The sequence below is a fragment of the Equus quagga genome, chromosome 5, assembly GCF_021613505.1.
Source record: "Equus quagga isolate Etosha38 chromosome 5, UCLA_HA_Equagga_1.0, whole genome shotgun sequence".
NCBI lineage: Eukaryota > Metazoa > Chordata > Mammalia > Perissodactyla > Equidae > Equus > Equus quagga.
In genome coordinates, this window is record NC_060271.1 from 138,008,522 (window position 1) to 138,023,798 (window position 15,277).

General features: G+C 41.8%; 1 protein-coding gene across 1 annotated transcript in view; it reads left to right on the forward strand.

The window, feature by feature from the left end:
* The window catches only part of MYT1L (myelin transcription factor 1 like), a 155,501-nt gene that overhangs the window by 25,009 nt on the left and 115,215 nt on the right, over positions 1-15,277 (forward strand). The window contains exon 4 of the mRNA XM_046660145.1: positions 7,881-8,236. Coding sequence (XP_046516101.1) covers positions 7,881-8,236 — 356 coding nt within the window. The remainder of the gene's footprint in view (positions 1-7,880; positions 8,237-15,277) is intronic.

The window sequence follows — 15,277 nt, forward strand, 5'->3', positions numbered from 1 at the left end:
TCAAGTAGCATGACAGCAATGGGAAGAGACTGGATTTAGAATGTCTGCTAGGAGGAAACCAGGTGTGGGACGTTGAGAACCCTGTGAGGGTCAACAGAAGTTGGGAGCGCAAGGAACACCTGGTCAGATCGGCATCCTGTAGTCCAGGCTCACAGCCTGCCTGAGGCACATCCTCGCCTTCCGCACACGGCACCACACCCCAGCAAACGTCGCCACACCTCACCACCCCTCATCAATGCCTTCCTTCTCTTCCGAAGGAAGTGTCAATCAGACAGAGACTGAATATAAAGGACTATTCATGGTATTCTTTTGACCAGACCCATGTCCTCCTGTTTCTGGGTCTGCTGAGCCTGTAGCATTTCAAGAAAGGACCTGACTCGGAATAAATTATCTCAGTGCCATAGATACTTCTGGAAGGGAGTGTAATTGTGAAAGTCCTGAATATCTCCCACTTAGAGTGGGCTTTTGACGCAAACTCAAGAGTAATGATGCAGGGTTGAAATAGAGAAGTTCAACAGAAAGGAAGGAAGGAGAGAGGGAGGGTGGAAAGGGGGAAGTGGGGAAGGGAGGAACAGAGGAAGGAGCACAGGAGGGAAGGGAGGGAGGGAGGGAGGGAGTGGGGAGGGAGGAAGGAAGGAAAGAAGGAAGGAGGAAAGAAGGAAGGAGGAAAGAAGAAGGGAGGGAGGAAGAGGAGGAAGAGGGGCAGGGGAGAAGGAGGGGGAGGGGGGAGGCGGCGGCACCCACACACAAGGGCTGCATGAGTTGAACTCTTTCAGCCCTAAAGGAACAGAGACACATGGGTTATTTCAGGTGAAAAGAGAAAGAGGAGGGGGATGTTGTTAGGATTTCAAGAATTTTTAAAACACTCAAGAAATAATCTCAGCAGCCAGTAATCAGACCTCCAGGAAAGCTGATTTGGGAAATGTGCCAGCTTCCCGCACGTGCTGCGTCCAACCTCCAAGGGACGTCAGGACGTCAGCAGGCGTAGATGCCCAAACCAGCCAGACTGTTGCCTTCGCTTGGGGAACTATTTTTCTTGAGTTGAAATAGATTAAAGTTAGTGTTTATTTTATGTTTTATTTGAATATTTGAATTGCTATTCAAGGCAATAAATATTTAATAACAGACTACATCATGTAAAGTGACTTAAAAAAAGATGAGAAAGCAAGTCTCTGCCTTCCAGAAACAGACTTTTTTTAGTTCTCTAAGCCGAAGGGTCAAGTAAATATTCTGAAAAATTATTCCCGGAACGTCTTAGAATGCCTGGAACATTTATGTCACATTTAAGTTAAAAACGTATACTTTTCAGATCAGCTAGATTCTTATTTACAGCACTCTATAGAGGATGAACAAAATTAAGAAAATATGTCAATATGTAGTTAAAACTGTCAAGTGGTTTTATTCATATATATGTTGTTGAAAAGCTCTATCAGGAGGATGTTTGAAATGCTCGCTATTTAATTGAATAATTCAGTGAATTAAATTACTTCTGAAGTATTTTTCAATGCTTTTATATATCCTAGAGACATATAAGAATAATGATTTAAAAATTCCGAGGTAAGAAGAGATGTCAATTGTACTTAAAACAAGAAGAGGGAGAAAATAAGAAAAAGAGAACTCGGTTTTCAAAGCATCTCCCACATACCAACCACTAGGTATTTTACATATATTGTGTTTTTCACTTGCTGCCAAAAGTCTGTGAAATAAACATTACTGTGTCCCTCTCACAGAGAAATTGAGGCTAATATGAATTAAATAAGTTGCCCAAAGTTAAGTAGTTGTGTAACCTTGAGCAAAGTTACTTACACATGCACACCTGGTAGAGTTAATTTTTATATTTGTGTAGCTCTGGTGCCACTCACAGGTGTCTCCAGATGTCTGGTGACCTGAACCTTGCTCCGTCTCTGTAGACGGCCCATCCTTGCAGGCAGGTTCAGAGCCTGCCCACAGTGCGCTGTCCCTACTGGTCCCGCTCACTCTTCTCACACCTGCTGGGGACGCCCCAGTGCTCTGCGAGCTGTCTGGTGACTACACGTTTCTATGCCCCCACGCCCCTCACAGCCAGGATTGGAGCTCCCAGGGCGGGGGCATGAGCCCCGGTGCCCATGCCTCCGGTGAGCCCGCCCAGCACTCAGTCAATGCTCCTTCCATCGGCCCCTCTCCGGTCCTTTTCCTAAAATCCCCCTGGTGCTGAGGGTTCTCTCCTGAGCTGCCTTCTCCTCTCACCCACTCTTTCCCTGGAAGCCAGCTCCATCCCCACCAGGGAGTGACAGTACTGACAGTCCCAAAGCAATGTTTCCAGCCGAGACCTCCCTCCTGATTCCAGCCCCTGTAGCTGTCATCTAAACTCTGACGCTTAAAATTTAGCACACCAAGTCAGCCTGATCTCTGCCCACTCCCACCAAAAAAACCAACAAAATCCTTGAGTCTGTGGATTCTCCATACCAGTGGATATGATCTTGCTCTCCTCCAGCCCATCCCCACCCTGCAGCCACAGTGCGGATCTGATCGTACTAGTAAACATTCCAGGGCTTCCCACTGCTCCTGGGGTAAACACTAACCACCTTATCAAGCCCATCTCCATCTCCAGGTCCTCACCTGCCATCCCACTGATGCAGTCGCACTGCTCACACTTCCTCTGTCTCTCTGTTTCTCTATCTCTTGCTCTCTCTCCCTCTTGCTCTCCCACTCTACTCCTGCCATACTGGTTCCTCTGTGAAGCTTTTCCCATCCTCTCCATTAGGGTGACTGTCTCCACTCTGCTCCTGTCCCATGAGGTTAGGGATGTGTCTGCCTTGCTCAGCAAAACATTTCGTGAACAAATGAATCGCTCAATCTAATCATTCAACAAATATTTTTTGAGCACCTACTTACTATATGATAGACATTAGAGAAACAAGTATGTTATTGTTTTAATGGTTCCTTACAATAGCCCAACAAGAAGGCAGGGCAGTCTTTAGCCCTCTCTAGAAGTCAGAAAGCCAAGACACGGGGAAAAAAGGGGTTTCAAGGACCTCGTTCAGTGTTCCTCAGCCATGTGACTTTAAGCAGTTACTCAAAACTCTGTCCCTCAAAATGGGAATAATAGCTTCTATCTCATAAGGTTCTTATTCCCGCCCCTTCGTCTCCTGTAAGCAGCTGTAATGAGAGACCAGGGAACAGGGCTTGCTCTACCAATTGGGTTTCTCAGTTCCTGAGACCCACCCCGCTGCTCATAGTAAAATTGGATAAATGAAAACCTCAAGAAGAAGACCATTACAAATAACATGGAAACTGGCCTCAAGAACATGTAACACACAGTATTGTAAATACATGTGTTCACTGTGGGAATTCCATAGCAAGTAATCAATTTTCTAGAATAACCTGATGTAAAAAGACTAAGTTTGTTTAAATCAAGTCATTGTCAAAAAGATTATAAAAGCTGCAATATCAAAAGGGCATTTTGAGGTGTCCGTACGAGCACAGCCATGCCCATAGGAGGAAGTTGGAGCTAGTTGAATGCGGTCCTTCCATTTGTAACTTTAAGTAACTTAAGCAGGGTTGAAACATACGAACTACCATGATCTTATGAGTAACAGTATTTACTAATGCTTTGAAGTTTCACTGTGTGAAAAACGTAGAATGCATTTATTGTAATCTTCAAGTGTTTGCTTTTATATGAAGTGATGCGAATGGAGGAGAGGATGTGTGAGAGACAGTCTGTCAGTTCACTGCAGACGCGGACTTGGCATCCAGCCTCTGAGGTGCGAAACAGCAGCTATCAGTGCTGCAGCTGCTGGAAGCGTCTCTGTTTTGAGGCGTCTGCAGGGGTCATGGGAGGCGTCCGCCCTCCCACTGCCCTTGTCTTCAGAGGTAGCCAGGTCTGGGTTGCTATAGTTATCAGGATATATTCCTGGAACGTCTGGGGCAGGAGACCGGGCTTTCTTAAAGCCATGCTTTTAAAATCGTGTGCCACCTCCCGAAGCTCAGATCCTCTCTCCTTGTCCCCCTCTCATCTCCTTCCATGCAGTGTCCAGTCCTCTCTATCGGTTTTTCATTCAACATATATTTATTAAGCACTTAGTGTGTCCAGTATGCAGCCTCTTGCCACATGCAGCTATTGGACACTTGAAATGTGACTAGTGCAACTGGAAATTAATTTTTAAATTTTCTTTCGTTTTAATTAAATCACTACATATGACTGGTGGCTACTATATTGGATACTGTAGCTCTAAAATATAATAATCAATTAAGCAGAAGCCATTTTCTCAATCTTGTGAAGGAGAAAGACAGTAGGTCAACCTGTAATCACACCAGAATGTGATAAGCGCTTTCTTTTTTAATAAACAGAGAACACTATGGTTTGTCCATTCATAAATATTCATTGAGCAAGCATCATATGCAAGGTTCCTTCAACCACTGTGGGAAATACTAGTGGAGGCTTGACTAGAGTATTGAAAAGCAAGATGGAAGAATGAGGCAGTGACATGAATTCCAACAACAAGCCAAGCTTAGACCCTCCCTGCATGTGGGAGATACAGATGAAGGACCAATCATGGCACCTGCCAAGTTCATTTACCTGGATTTCACTTTGGTGCCAGCTTTCCAGTTATTCCTAAGAATCCATCATTTATTCCACTTGGTTTCTGTCGATCTGGGGACATTCCAGAATTGTGGGGATTTGTTGCTTTCTTAGAAATCTGACTCATATGTGGTGACAGACACGAGTCCTAATGAATCTGGATGTGGTTGTGGCAGTGAGGCAGGCTGGCTTTTCCAGCACCTGATCAACAGCACCTGCCAGGTGGAGGAGGGGCAACCCCACTCTTCTTCAGGTGTGCAAATTCTCTCCTTCCAGGGCTCAGCCACTTTATCAGCAGACGTGATGTTCACAGAACGTGGGTTTAGGACGACCCACACTCCCCAAATGTTCCAGAATTTCTTTCTATGACTTTGCTTTGAAATATTCCAAACCGTCAGGTCTCCTAGACCAGGAGACATCTGTCGATTTGAGCAGGTTTTTGAGCCACGTGCTGTTTGACACAGATAGAATGAAATCTGTCTTGTGGGCTTGAATTCTATTGTCACATTTAAAGTGAATACCAGAGCTGCTAGTCAATGAGAACCGATCAAATAGAGAAGGGACAAACAGGATTTGTTTGTAGTTGGAGTGCAATTTTATTTACTGTTTACATTAGTGGCCATAAGAAAAAGCTTGAGCGTCAAACCATGTGAATTGGCAGAACACACTGGAAGTTTGATGCCAGCTAATTCCAAACAGTTGAAAAAGATGAAGACAAGTGGTTTACAAAATGTAGGATAGAGAAGTAAAACCAATCCAGGTAACAATAGGACAATTTCCATTCACTTGCTCCAAACTCTACAGCGCCACCATCTCAAAATATGAGCTAGCTTGAGATTTGGGGCAACTAAGTGTTTGAGAGAATAAAATAGGAAACCCCATCTTAGTGCTGGATCAATATCATCTAAAAAAGTTCCCCCTTGCCATGTTGAGGCTGGGGTATTTTGAATAACATTACTGAGTAGTTTGGAGTCAACTGGTTTTACATCATTTTCTAGCAATCTGGATGAATCTTATGGTTAAAGGTGGGCCTCCCTATCTGTTTTAGTGAATGCTTGTTGTGCAGGTAGCTTTGATCCAGAATAGATGCATCAAACAATTTATTGAAGAACTGAGAAGAGAGAGAAGAGGCAGGCGAAGGTGCCAATAGTCAAATGACCTGCAAAATCACGGGCAGACTCCAGAAGAGCAAGAAACACTTATTGTTTCGTCTACTAATTCATTATTTCGACAAACGCAGAGTGAATACGTTAAACAAGTCCACTCAGATCCAAGACCATCTTGTGAGAAGACTTAGTCTTGACTGGTTGTCAGGTAGGAATTCGGCACAGTGGAGGTGGAGAGCAAGGTGGGGAGGAACTGATCCATCAGCACTGTAGAATATCTCTCTGAGATTATTGACTCAGATTCCCCCTAATACGTGTAAAACTTCTCATAAAAAAACCTCAGATCTCTGTTTATTTCACGTTAGAAATACTATATAGACTAATATTTGTTTTCTTCAGTTTTTTCTGGTTATGATAAGTATTATCCTTGTTTTGATTCTTACGTTTTTAAGTGATAATAACTTTAAAGGGCAGGTGGCCAAGCATCCCAGTGCTTCACAGGAGAGTCGTGCTGCCTGCGCGTGGCTCCCAGCTCCTGTCTCACGTGCCCTCTAGTCTGCTCTCCTCATTGCACCTTGTCATCACCTTTCTAACACGCAAATTTGATTGCATCACCGAGCACGTGGAAAAACTCAAATAACTCTCTATTTCCTGCATAAAAGTCTCGAATCCCTAAATTAGTCCATAGGTTGGTCTGATCCTGCCAATTCTCAACCCTTACCTCCCACCCTCATGCCCACTCCAACCTTCACACACTCTAAACTCCTGTGTTTTGTTTTCTTTAGTTTCCTGAACCTATCGTGCTCTTTCATACATTCACACCTTTGCAAATTCTCTGCTTCACTTGAAATGTGTTGAGATGGTCTCTTTCCCTCGCAGACGACACGGGCATCTCCTTCAAGGCCAATCTCCAGCGTTGCCTCTCCCTGGGGGACTCTCAGCTCCCTTGACTGGCGGCCCCTCTTTTCATGACCTAGTGTCCTCTATGTATTTTTATCACAGCATTTGTCACACTTCACCCATTTGTTCAACAGCCATTTGGTGAGTGCCTGTGCCCTCCCAGGTCTTTGGTGTACCGTGGTAAATGGTGATCGTGGTTCTGAAGTGGTCCTGCTCACTTGCCTAAGTCCCCAGTTGGATCCTTGTGGTAAGGATCTGTGCCTTTCTCCTCTGAGTCTCCTGCACAGCACAGGGTCCAGCACGGAGGAGGCTCCCAAAATAAACATGCACTGGATGGGTTTGTGACCGACTAAATCTCTCACCATTCCCGGGCCCAAACAAGCTATTCAGAGTCTGCTGGAACCCCTACCAAAGCGGTCTGTTAGGAATGGAGATCACATATGGCATTTTAGACAAATAGGATATTTGCCCACAGTGTATTTGCCTCTATGTCTTTATCCCCCTTTTTCTTTATAGTATACACATAGGGTTTTCAGGAAGAAAAGAACTGTAATAGCGACATAGCTTTGGAAAATTGCCCTTGCTCCAGGAATGGGTGTGAACTCCTGCTGTAAGGGGCTTACCCACGTTTGGGCCAATTTCAACATGATTTGGTAATGACTGCCAATAACACTGAGTGTTTCTGTAATGTTGGGGGTGGGACTGTTGCAAGCCAAGGCTGACAACATTCTGCATGAGTTTTAATTGTACAGTTGCTCTCATCAACAGGGGTTTATGGCTCATCTTCTTTGAGTAGGTCATTGTGTCTAAAGATAGAATTTTATCCACGGAATATATAAATCCAGATATATCCAAAGCTTTTTCACAACATATGTATTTTTATATATCACATAAATGTATATATGTTAATATAGTGTGCATGAACTAATTCTTCTTTTAAAATGTATGTTACACGTAGTATATATTTGAGACGTTTAATAAATTTGTGTTGTCAGCTACATGGTGTTGTGCAAGTGCTTTATAAGCCATCCTCATGAATTTTATTAGGCTCTCCATGTTATCACGCAGAATGATAGTAATGAGGAACGAGGAGATCAGAAAAAACATTAATGGTAGCTAGACAAATGCAAGCTGAACTTCTTTGTACTATCATTTCATTAACAGATTTTGGCACATGTGTGAGAATGGGTGTATGCTTAGATCCCTGTGCTGTCAGCACTCGTGCTGAAACTAGCTCTCTTGATCAAGGACTCTTGTTGTTCAGATCTTCAAAGAAAGTAACACACATCTTCCCTCTCTCTCTTTTTTAACAGTGTATATGGTTGCCCCTTGGCTAAAAAAAGAAAAACACAAGATAAACAGCCCCAAGAACCTGCACCCAAACGGAAACCATTTGCAGTGAAAGCAGACAGCTCCTCAGTAGACGAGTGCTATGAGAGCGACGGGACTGAAGAGGACATGGACGAGAAGGAGGAGGACGAGGAGGAGGAGTACTCTGAAGACGATGACGAGCAAAGGGATGACGATGACGAGGAGGAAGAAGTGGACCGCGAGGAAGAGGAGGAGATCGAGGAGGAAGACGACGACGATGACGAAGATGGAGAGGATGTGGACGAGGAGGAGGAGGAAGAGGAGGAGGAGGAGGAAGAGGAGGAAGAAGAAGAAAATGGTAATCTTTAAAATATTAGCAAAGCATCAAGTGGTGATTTGGGCCAGTGTTTCCGCGAGAATTACCTGGTGTTAATACTCATGACACATTAACAATTGCCATATGAATAAGTTTGCCTGGTCAATGTTGAAAAGAATAACCATTTATGTGTCTTTAACTTTCATTTTAAAAAATTCCTTTAAATTGTCTATTAGATTTTATTTCAGCCAAATCTTTATTCAGATTGGTCATCACAGAAACTTGCTGAAATATTTATTGTGTACATTTGGTTAGCTTAGTAATTTTTTTCCAGAAAGTTATCATACCTAGTCTTTAATTTTTGCATTTTCTGGGATGCTCTACCTAAGAGATACTGTTATGAGCTGAAATAGTGCCGTCGGGATGACTTAGCTCATGCCTCCCAGGAGTTGGGAACTTTGTTATGACCATGGGGCATCAACTGGTGAAGTAGGTTTTGTCTGTCAATTTCCAAAGCTTCATTCTAGCAACTGTCATGTATTGGGATGAGAAGGAAATGATCAGTCTGCCCGTCCTCGGTTTCCATAGTCGAGAACGATGTTTCTGCTCTGAGATGTGCGGCATTGTGAGTGAGGTGTGCGAGTGAGCAGCGTGCTGCACAGGGTGGTGGGCAGCCTATAGGCAATACATTCAAGATGATTTTTGATTTTACATCCAGTTTTCTTTTAGTGTCAGACTCAAAAATATGGCTTCAAAGCTAATCTTTTCATAAAAGTCATTTCTTCTCTAGAAAGAAGTGTGTGTTTTCTGAAGAGTCTAGTTATGGTCTTTATTGGATTGGGGTTTGCCTCAGAGAAACGCAAAAACATGTTTAAAACTGAAGGGAATTTTTTTTCTTACCCTTCTTCCTCAGATTCAAAGCTCTTTGAGAATGTAAACTCTGGGAGAGCTAATTTCTCAGTACAGAGGAGAGTTGTTGCAGCCAGGAGAGCTCTTTGAGATGAGGCAGGTGTGAGCCAGTTGTTAATCCCATGCAGCGGGCATAAATTAACATTCCTCCTTCAGAAGTCATCATAGTTTGTTGCAGGAAACCTGAATTTTATGAAATAATTCTGGATTGTTACAGTGGTTTAAGGTCCTTATGAAAACAATTCATCATCACGTTCACGTAGATATACAAACGTATCTATAGATACATGTATACACACATACACATGTGTACATTTCATGGATTAAAATTTAGCCTCCCCAGGTTCTTTTTCCTCCTTTGATATTCTAGACATGGTGTGGAGACGGTCTAATTAGGAACATCAGATACACACAAATATAAGGCACCACCAGTTCTACTAAGTGGACCGCGGGCATAATAATGCCCCAGTACCATTAATGAGATGGCGGGGAGTCCATGCTGAGAATTCACAACAGTAGCCCAGGGTAATAAAATCTGTGCAAAGTTGGGGAGTAGACCAATTTAGCAAATTATTTCTTGACACTATTAAATGTGTGTAGTTTGGGATGCAATCATTAATTGTTGAGGCTGATTAATGATTTGTAACTTAATCATGGCTTACTATAAAGATAGCATAAAATATTGCTCTTTCGTATTCTCGTTCTATGTTTGGAAAGCCATGGAATTAATATTTGAAGTTATGGATGTTTGTGTGTATGATGGATTAGGACAGGAGAGATTTGTAAATATGCACCATTTAACCAAAGGTCTTACCCAAATTTTAGGTTCTGCTCTCCATTTGCTAGAATTAAACTTTCAGTTTTAGTTCACTTAGGGTCATATTTTAAATAATTTACTTTTAAAAGTAGAAGGGACGTATTTTGAAAAAGTAGTCAGAGCCTCATTGAAGTAGTCTAGAATGCGACTGCAGAGGGTTTTTTATTCTGATGGGAACACTTATAACTTTCTAAAAAGTAGAATAGCAAATCAAAACTTATGACATTTTCTGGAAAAATTCAGGTAAGTGGCATATTGATAGTACCATGAAACAAACAAGTGCATAATTATAATGTAGACCCCAGAATCTCACATTACTATTACGTGACCCACCCAGCACAGCAACCAACACTTGGAGATTCAACAAACGTCATCTGAATCTGAAGCACATGAGGAAGCAGGTTCCGGAAAACAAATACTCATTCAGAGGATAGATAATCAATTGTTAGTTTCCTGGGTTCAGAATTTATATTCAGCATCTGGACCCCAGCTAAGTACCTTCTGGAATCATCTGTTACCTTAAAGAAATCAGCTGGAACTACAAAAGAAGGGTTCAGGCAGGGCGAGATATTATGAGATCAGTAGACTTTCTGCTTCCATTGTAAGACACATATATCTGATTTACAGAATATCCTTGGCAGTAAAGTGTAATAATTTATTCCCTTTCAGATAGCCTCTGTCAACCTGCAAAAACAGGAACCAGTTTAAGAGGCAAACTGTTTATTTGAGATCAAAGAATTACAATTCAGGGAGCGCAGATTCAGGTAGAAACCCAAATAGTGTCCTGATTACAGGAGAGGGGCTCAGGATTTTTACGGGAAAAGGGAGGAAGATGAGGTGAGTTGTATTAAAGAAGAGGTCTTGGGTGCTAGGTGAGGTAAGGCTGGGTTTGTACTTCACAGATTGGCTGGAGATTCCGTCATCAGGCAAAAGACTAGACTTGTGCCTCACTGATTGGATGAGATTTGGTCATCAGCAAAGTCCAGTTTCACCAGTCCTCATGGACAGGCTATTCTTGTCCTTACTGACTGCTTGGAAGATTGGCGTTTTGGTCCAGTTTGGAAGATAAAGGAAACAAGACGTGCAAGACAGCTCCTCTGAAACGGCTGCTCCAGCTCTGTTTTAACATGGCTCCACTCATGTCACACCTCTCTGAATCTTAACTCCCAAGGAGTAATTTAGATCAAACAATAGTGGCCCATGTGGAGGACCCTCCACTGTGGTTCTGATTGCCACAAGTTCTCTGCAGGGAAGTACCAAAGCTTGCTTGATTTTTAAGTCAAACGAAAGTACCTCTCCTAGAAAGAAATCACTTCGGAGGCCTGATTCCTGAAGACCGTTTCACCAGGCTTCTCTGTTAGAAGAGAAGTCTCCACCGGAGGAGTCCGATGAACAGGTGTTCCAAGACCCCACTTAGCCAATATCTCATGACAATATTCTAGGTGTACTGTACTCCAGGTATTTCATAAGCCTGCAGGGTCAGGAGTCTTCAAGAAGATTCCAGATCCAAGGAAGTGCATAGCTTTGTTGATTGAGCGCTCATTTTACAGGATCAAACTCCTAGCTATGTTTAATTTAGTGAGACAGCTTTGAAAGGCGCGTATCTGTCAATCTCCTGCTTTCCTGTCCTCACCTACCGAAGACATTCTCTTTTACCTTACTGCTACATTTAGTGCCAAAATCGCTATCGATAAATGCGAGTTTCTACCACCATAGCACCTTTAACATGAGAAACGCAGTGTGGGAACTACAGGACATTCCATGTAGCACGTGGCAGAGATGTGCGTTTATCCCCTCCTTGAATGGATCTGGCAGAAATTGGACATTTCTGAAAAACCGGGAGGTGTACCTTTCTGTGTCCAGTGATCAGAGTTCTGGGTCACTGTCTTGAAGCTGGCCTTTCTTGTTCCTTGGTCTACACTCATAGAGACTGTTCATCCCTGGGTCATCAGTAGATTCTCTCCAAGATGGATTGTGCCTTTTTCTTAGCAAATAGAAGCACAGAAAGAGACCTAACAGAGAAGCAAGGCAGTCATAACACAGTGAGAGGAGAACATCCCAAACAGTGCTGAGAGCCTGGCACACACGTGCACATCCGCAAGTAGCAGACGATCACCTAACGGGAAGAAACCAGGGCCTCAAGACGGAGCCACAGGGACAAAACTTAAGCTGCCATCGGCTTTAGGAGTAGAAATAAAGTCTCTGACTATTTCTGCTAATAGGATGCCGTTATTCGTTTTTCCCATGTACCATTTTCCACTTCTGTTATAAATTGAAACGGGGAGTTTATTGAGAGATTTTGTTTTAGATAAAACAAACGTATACAAACCACCAGATTAGAATGATAGGAGCCCACTTACGGAAGGAGCGTTATTTATAGCTTGGGAATTAGGTGTTAACTTTAATTCCAAGGATCCTCCAGCATTGTAGTACATATGAACCGGAAGGTTACTGCTGATGTGCATTTACAATGGTTATGTTAATGTACAGTATTGTGTTTGTTTTTCACAGTGATTGTGTAAGATAGATAGAGTAGAAGCAATTTCATTCTCATTGAATTCCTTAGAAACTGAGGCTCAGAAAGAGTAGATTATTCTCAATAAGTGGTGGATATATGGTCAGACTCTGTGGATGGTATTTTTCCTTCTACAGAACTCACATTCCTTTTATTACTTTCTGCTTATTTGAACAACAGGGAAGAATACCTGAGTAATTCATTTCAGATTACATTAAGTTCGTATTTAATTAATCAAAATGATATTTATTGTCCAGTTAAACTATCAGAGGCTGGTCTTTTGCATGAAGAATTTTATTTTAATATTGTAATGGTCTAAGTCTGCATTTAATAAATAAAAATTCCCTTGTTATCCTAAAGTTAAGAAAAAAGTTATTCAGGGGTTGTAGATTTTTCTATTAGCAGATTTGTACATATTATGATAAATATCTTTTTGGATTCTTGTGACTTGAGAAATATAGATTAAATTGTTATGTAATGCCTAGGAAGTTATGGTACATTTTCATACTTCAGTCCACTAAAAAGAATAAATCTTTAAATAATGTGTATGTGTATATATGTACACATATATGTGTATACAATAAATATATATATATATATATCCTTATGAGTACATATTGTATCTGCCCACTGACAGGAAAGAAAATTCCATGAAGAAGAACATAGCAATGTACTTTCCAGCTTAGAGGAAACTTTCATATTCACTACCACTTTTAACATATAACTGTTTCTTAATATTCTGTTTCTGAAATACTTTTTATGGAATCTTGGGACTGTCTTGGACAATTCGACTTTGAAGGACAATTCACTTGACCGTTAGGTTAAATTAGATACAATGCAAAAGCCCACCTTTTCTCAACGTTTTCTGGCTTTCTTTAGCACATTGTTCCACATATGAACTAGCCAAAGAGATGTGGTGGCATTCTTGGAAGTTCGCATGTAAGGGAGAATTGGGTGATTTGAGGGAAAATGTGAATAATTATTTTAAGAACCTTTTCGAATGTAGATGTGATTCTTCTAGCAAGGCCGAGCAGGCTGACCAGAGGCAGGGTAGAGATGGGTGGTGTGGAGTCAGTGGGTACCTTCATTAGACAATGTAATGTGCCTCTTCCCTGTCATCTACTGAAATCATCGGATGTGCTGGCGGTCAGTGCCTGTGACATCCTGATCCTGGACTATTCCCTACACCCTCACCATGAAACATCCTCTATGTAAGTCAAGCTTCCAACAGGTCATTTTCCTTCTGCACTAACTCAACTTTCTTTGAAGGGAATTCTAGACAAAACCCACACTGTATGAATTCCTCCTCTCAGAAACAAAATTTTTCTAAAAATTGCAAAGTTTCCAGGGTGTTTTTTCTTCCAAACAGGATGATGCCCTGAGCCCCCAGTCATTAAAGCATCATGAGAATTTGCAGTAGATCAGCTTGACTTTCCCAAGACAATGACAGAATGAAGGTGAGGAGAGTGTGTACTGTGGCCTCTGAGATCCCCAAACCACCTTTAGGATGTTGTTCTCATATTGATTAGTCAATTATCTTCTTACATCGTTCTCAGGGAAATGTCCCTGATGAGGGAATCAAGTTGAAATGCAGACAGACTGTGAAAATCAGAATTAGCCGACCAGTTTTCTACTGCAGTCAGCAGAAAAAGCAATGAGTTCTGAGACCAACATAGAAACAAAGATGATGTGTTTAGTATGCAAGGTTTCAACTTGAGAGCGGCTGTGCACACAGTTGGGAGAAAGAATATGATGATTTTTTATCATCTTAAAAATTAATCTTTCCCTATATCCATGAAGGTGTTATCTTAGGAAGTTTGGTGTGCAGATATGTTGATGTGGATGGCTCTATCACTTGGAAATGAGTACACACAGAATTAGACATTTCTAGCTATCAGTCTGTGATAAAAGTTAAACTTTCTTCATGCAAACTAGTTTTGAATAATTATAAAAATATAATTATATCTTATATTTCATGAATTTTCACTTCAACACAAACCAGAAAACTTGCTGAATATGTGCGATGTCATGTACCTTTGAGATGTAAGCAACATGCTTAAAGTACTGGGAAAAATCTTTTTTATATAATAATGAGAAATAAAAGATGTAAGAGAATAGATCTAATTTGTTTTGGTTCAATTTGTGTTAAGGCCCACTTGAAGGAATTACCAGCTTATTTTCTTTCTCTTGTGAATTTAATTTTTATTCCAAATGCTGGTTTATCAAAGTATAAAATAAAACCCAGGGACAGGTTGTGTCCTCCAGCTCTGGTCGTACCACGTACCTTGAGTAAGTCACTTATGCTCACTTGACCTCAGTTGCACTTCCAAAGATTAGGATGATAATACTTGCCCTCCATTCACCCTACTGCCATGTTTCAAAGCTTCCAGAAGTTGCAGTATTTAGAAATGCTTAAGAAAAGTAAGCAGTTCAGAACTACAATGCAGCAACTGCAGCTAAGGATGACTTTCGCATGGCACTGCCCTCCCGTGCATTTACTCGAACTTTTCTGTACTTTGGAACCCTAGGTCCTTGTTTGCATGTAGCAAATATATTATGTGTATTAAGGCTGCATTAACTTAGGACTCAGAGCATGGTGACAGCTCATGTCAAAAATGATACGTATTTTCCGTGAGCCAGTGGAAGCAGCCTGGTCCAGTGGACAAGTCTGGACTCAGACTAAGGTGAGTGGGAGTCCTGGATTGATTTCCTAGCCATGAACAAAACACTAGACCTCCCTGGCTCCTACTCATTCACCTGTAAGGTGGAGGTGATAATATGTAGCCTGCAGGACATTGTGGCCTCTAGAAATCACGGGCCAGGCGCCCAGGAAGGCTCCGGG